The following is a 6,264-nucleotide window of genomic DNA, read 5'->3' on the forward strand; positions in this document are numbered from 1 at the left end:
AATAATTCTCGAAGTAAAGCTTACGGCATTAAATGTCGGTTTCCAGTCATTCGGTAAAGAATACAGCGGTGCTACGTGGCCAGTCTTTTTGTCCCATTGACCATGGAAGTTGTCCGTCTTCACGGATATCCAGTCCAGGTATTTGGACAGGATGGGAACGTCGTATCCCGCGTTGATCACCCTCTTGCTTGGCGATACGACCGCGGAGAGAAGTAATCCTCGAGGCTTGAACTCGTTGCTCAATTCCTTCACCAGTTCAGCGAAGCTTTGCTTGTCAGACTCCGGGCCCTTGTTGCAGTCCGCTTGCCAGCATACCGGATATTTCCAATCGAGATCGAGACCCTCGAAACCATACTTCTCGATAAAGACAAGAACTTGCGTGATAAATCTTCGCCTAGCCGACGGCGAGTTTACCAATCTACTGTATTTGTCGCCCGCCGAATCGTTCCAGCCTCCCAGTGTCATCAGCACCTTGAGTCCCTTTGCCTTGAACGCCGCCACCCTTTCGTAAAACTTGTTGTCTATATCGGACTTGGGATCGTCGGATTTCATCGTTAAGCTACTACCGTCTAGCACGGAGAATCCGTAAAGCACATGGGTACAGAGATCGGAATCTATATCTTCCGGTACGAATCTGCCACCCTCTTGCCGATACCCGGCCCAGTTAGTGAAATAGCAGATGACTTTGAACTCGCCGGAACTGTCGTGTGAAACGCGATCCACTGTCGTAGTCGTCTGTATCGCTTGCGTGGGCTTGACGGTCCACGTCGTCATCGTTGGCGGGGGTAACTTTGATTCTACGGGCTTCAGATGCCTGTCGTGCTCCTTCGGCGGTTCCGCCAGCACCCGCTGAATCATGTGCATCAGTGGATGTGGTCCGTTATCGCATCGTCCGTGGAAATCGTCCAAATCCAGAGCCCATACCATACCACCGCCCAAACCCATATCGCGCACGAACTGCGCCTTCCGCCTGATCATCTCCGAGTCGTCAAAACTAACCCATTGGCTGCCCTTGTAAGCGTACGGACCCATTCTACCTTCCGGATCCTGCACAACCATCCATCCACGATTGCATACTCGATCGCAGATTTCGTAGTAAGACAGAAAACCGGCAATTCCGGTGAACTCTCCGGCGTTCCCGGCGCTGGCCGGAGAATTCAGACCAGTTCCAGCTCTGGGATTGTGGATTGAGAAGGAGTGTCCGTACAACGGCATGCCCATAACAATGCTCCTGGGTGGTGCACCCTTCGAGATCCAATAGTTGATCGAATAGTTAGCGTTCAAGTAGTAGAACTCATCGTCCGGATGATGATATAAAGGCGCAACATGACCGGTACGTTTGTCCCATTGCCCGTGATAGTCATACGCCATGACGGCGATCCAGTCCAAATACTTGGCCAACGTCGGTACGTCGTAGCCCTTGTCAATCACCAGAATGTTCGGCGAGACCGCTGCCGAGAGAAGCAATCCTTTTGGCTTGAATTCAGCGCTTAATTCCCGCAATATAACTGCAAAGCTCTCTTTATCCGAATCTGGACCCTTGTTGCAATTTGCCTGTTGCCAAAATTTGAAAAGAATTGTTAATAATTATAAATAATTATAAATAATTTGCAAGATTATATACAAAAAGTACGAAAAACAGAGTTTCAAATAAAGATATAAAATACTATCTAAATTTTATATTTAAATCTTAAAATATTATTCAAAATATTTCCAGAGAGATGAAATAAAGAAAAAAAAGGACGATGATGAATAAAAACTCTAACGCTTGTATTCATATTATTACAGTCTGTCAAGTAAGAGCGTTGTCGGCCTAATTTATAGAAAAATTGAGTTAGCAAAATTTTGAAATACATAGATACATTCTATTTGATTAGAGCTAAGATGCAATTACATTAATAATGTGTCCAGTCACCATCGGCGTCGATAATTGACTAACATTTCCGAGGCATATTTTGCACCATTCGTGCGGCAAGGATCTCCATATCTCCAACGAATCTCTCAAGATAATTGCTTTAAACTGAATATTTGTCTTTCACGAAGCTTATGCTTAATATATATATGCCCAAACATTTTCGATTGGATTTGCATCGGGCGACTGTAACGGTCAATCCAATTGATTGATGCCAGATTGCTCCTTCCACTCAGTACAGAGTCTGCTCCGGTGTTTCGGATCATTATCCTCCTGCTGGATCCAGTCTTCATTTTTTTTTTATAAAACACGAGTTGGCAGATAGTAACAAGGCCTTTTTACAGATTTCCAAAATTTTGTCCGCATTCAGATTGTGTGTAAACACGTAATACAGCTTCGAAGCCCGACGCGTACGCGGCACTCATGCGACGCTTATGCTTTGCTGTGGCAAAACTTTAACGACAACTGAGCTTTTCTTTGCAAAGCATCAAGAAGAAAAGTATCCTCTATCAACTCATGCAAGAATCAGGAGTACAGCTTTTACCAACTGCGAGTTATAGCGACCACGTTCTTACTTGACAGAATGTAAATAAAAAAAAAATTGCGCTCACCTGCCAGCAAACAGGATACTCCCAATCCAAATCCAATCCATCAAAACCGTATTTTTCGATAAACTGAATGGCATGATTAATGAATTTCTTCCTAGCGGATGGACTATTCACCAATCGGCTGTACTTGTCGCCGGCGGAGTCGTTCCATCCGCCCAGCGCGAGGAGTACCTTAAGACCCCGCTTTTTATATGCTACTACCCGCTCGTAGAAACGATTGTCGTAGTCCGCCCAGGAATCGTTCGTCTTAATCACCAGCTCGGAATAATCTAGCATTGCGAAGCCGTACACGATATGCGTGCATAGAGTGTGATCGATGTGTTCCGGCAAGTAACGGCCGATTCCACGACGGTACCAGGCCCAATTTGTGAAGTAGCACACAACCTTGTAGTAACCGGATAACGGAGATACCTTGTCGGGGTCTATAATCGCCAGGATAATGATAACGCATAACGCTTGCTTTATGTCGCGCTTGCAAAATTAAAAATTTTCCAGATAGACAATTACCCTCGAGCGATGAGTTTGAAATTTCCGGGGAGATCGATGCGTCTGATTTATGAGTGAAATGTACAGTTATGGGCACTACAACAGCTAGAAGTATTAAAGTTATAACGCACGATAAAACCGCACGTTTCCACGTCCAGAGCCATTGCGTCACTAGAATAATTATAAAAAGCTGTATTAGAACGTTTGTTTCACGAGCTACTTATTAATATCGTTTGATGAAATTCATACACAAATAATATGACGGGTAGCACGTGTGTACGAAAGGAATATTATAATTACATTAATTAAGTCCCTCACGTAAAGCATTATAATTATTGTTTGGTATCAATTTTCTGTTTTTTTATTCACAATCGAGTAAACAATTTGCGGCATGCAATATCTCGCTAATCTATGCCAGATAGCACAACACATTATATTGTGAGGTTAAAATAGCTCTTTTATATTTAGTTTTAATTCTTGTGGCGCGACTAAAATGTAACAATTTTTAATCTAAAATATCGTCGATATTAAACTATATTCTGGAATAGTATGACAAAGACCATTATTCAAAGTATTGTTGCAGTCTGAATGGTTCTCTGATAACATTATCATACTTCACGTAAGAGAAGAAATGGCTGTTCTTCCGAAAACCCCCATGCTCTGACAGATCAACATGTGGCTTTGACGGTTTATAAATAGGTTTCTTTCAGATAAAAAAAGACATGTACTAAAAGAAAGAAATTATTGAAACTACTTCAAAATAGATAAAGATCATTGATTCTTATCGCATTACTATCGCAGAACTATCAGTACTATCTAACTAGAGATAATTAGTCAAATCGACGTCAATGCATCAATGAATGATTGATGTCGAATACTGATTGATATTTTTGTCATCTGGATGTGTGGAGCCAAATGAAAGACAATAGAAATCTTACAAAAATATTTGCAATTGTTTAATTGACGTAAAAAACAACTATGATGATAAAGATATGAATTAGTATTTCACATCGACTATTTATCAATGCATCGACATCGACGTCGATTCAACTAATCGTTTCAGGTTAGATCAAATTCTCTTTGTTTTACATGTAAACATTTCAACACTTTGTGTTGCTTATTACTTACCCACGTATGTTTACATGTACCACGAAATGTTTACGTGTAAAACAAAGAGAATTTGATTCTATGATGTTTTTGAATTTATCAGATTAAAATCAGTGTCCGCAAGTAATCATTGCGTTCTACTAATATATTTAAAATTTTCAAGATGAATATTGATTCTTTAATATTTAGATACACAACATATTTATTACACACGTTTTCAAACTAGTTTGAAAGAGTTGAAAGTACATTTTCTTTTATCAGGAAAGAAGAGTTTTGTTATGATAATATCAATAAAAAATATTTACATTATATCTATATTCAATTTATAGCATATTTAGCATATTTACACTATAATGCAATTTAGCGGGTCGCGATTTGTTATTTCTTATATAAAATTATTGTAAGACCCAGAAACTTATAAAGGATCCGTATAAAGGATCTACTTTTTAGTTATCCGGCGATTTTATGCTTAAACATATCTATGTATACTTACGTAAAGAATGAAGTATAAACTAAAAGCAACGGGTGCGTTGCACGATTATTACCTTTATTTAATTTAATATTTTGCTGAAAAATGGATCTGTTTATATCTCCGTTATCCTTATTCGTCGACAAATTCGAGGTATTGTCGGAGACGCTGGTGTCAGATTTACTCGCATCTTGAGTCAGACTAGACGTGTAAACGACATGTTTTACATGAATGGTAACCGAACCATTGTAGTTGACCTCACTACCCAGATGCACATTCCTCGAATCCTTCACGCGGACGTCACTGAAATTCAACGAATCGGGGTTCGGAAGGGCGATGTAACCATTCGTGGTATCGAATGCTTGATGCTGCTGGACGATGGTCGATACCGGCGGATTTATGATCCAGCCGCCGGCGCCGCTTTCCTCGACATCCGTCTCCTCTTCTTCATTATCGTCGTCTATAACGTCACTGCACTGCGTAGAGGAATCTCCAACGCTATCATTGTCCGAAGCTACGACCGCCATTTCCTTCGCCAAACATCCAGCCTCGCCGCGAAACCTGTCGACCGCATGACCCTCGGCAGACGCCGCAACAGTACGCACCATTATTCATGTGGTCCTGCTCCTTCTGACCCTGGTTATTACCGTCGAGCGTTTGATGCTGCTGTTGCATCAATGTCACAATATCCATGCACTACGCTGAAAATTCACCTTCTTTATATCAGATACATCTTACGCTCGCCGAGAAAGCTACAGGGTCTTTAAATAAATTCATCAAGTCGCTACAAAATTCTCTCACTTCCAATTAGAATATAAATGTCCAGTTTAATTTTTGTCTCTACTTTTTTGCAAATAACAAAAGAAAGATCAGTTTGTAAACATAATTCTTATTTGATTTTTTTTTACAATTTGCGAAAACTTCAAAGGTAAAATAAAAGACAAGCTCGAGAAACATCAGGGCTGCGTTCAGAAATTCAACCTGGGTAACTCTAAGCTGTAGTTTATGTCATGTATATTATAGCATTAGAATTACTTAGGTGAGCCTGGGCGTAATTCCTGAATGCACCCTAATATTTTAAATTGACGCAATCGGTCGGCAACAATCCGCTAAGTTAAAAAATTAACTGACTTATATTTAGGATTACCTTGCACAAATTACCATCTGGTAGAGGTCACTTTGTCAACACTAAATTCACCATCGATCTGTGACGACATGGTGCTGTCATTGTGGAAAGCGCTCCGCGGGCAGGAAAACTTTATTTTATCTGTCCCTAACGATTTTCGACACGTCGCATTGACACCACCTGCAGTTGGAGGCTGCACCGTCCCGCGGGAACAAAGTACAATCCGAATAAGAACGGACTCGGTTCAAGTCACTATCAGCTATTTTCATTGATCCTACGACACTGTCAGATGGATACTGGTTTCAGCGATAACGCCACACGGCTGCTGAAAGACACGCCTTAGATGTGGAATCGTGGAAGGCGCTCGTTCTAACACTTCTCACTTGCGAGAAGCAAAACGAGGAAAAGAACAAAAAAGCGGATGCTAAAAACTGGTACAGCAGCAGAAAATTGCCTTTCGCATAATAGGTATTCCCCTATTTAATTTGAATGATAACGCCTGGGATTTCTGTGCTGATAAGTGGATCATGGCACCGCGGTCACCATGTCGCCAAAT

General features: G+C 41.0%; 1 protein-coding gene across 1 annotated transcript; it reads right to left on the reverse strand.

Moving 5' to 3' along the window:
- Positions 1-24: 24 nt before the first annotated feature.
- Positions 25-5,275, reverse strand: LOC139824867 (probable chitinase 10; the record flags this gene model as incomplete). The annotated part of the gene is given in 5 exon segments (XM_071797427.1): positions 25-1,554; positions 2,524-2,942; positions 3,028-3,177; positions 4,659-5,178; positions 5,180-5,275. Coding segments are annotated over 5 exon segments (2,715 nt in total), but the record flags the coding sequence as incomplete, so codon positions are not given.
- Between the last annotated feature and the right edge of the window lie 989 nt (positions 5,276-6,264).

This window comes from Temnothorax longispinosus, unplaced genomic scaffold (assembly GCF_030848805.1).
Source record: "Temnothorax longispinosus isolate EJ_2023e unplaced genomic scaffold, Tlon_JGU_v1 HiC_scaffold_619, whole genome shotgun sequence".
Lineage (NCBI taxonomy): Eukaryota > Metazoa > Arthropoda > Insecta > Hymenoptera > Formicidae > Temnothorax > Temnothorax longispinosus.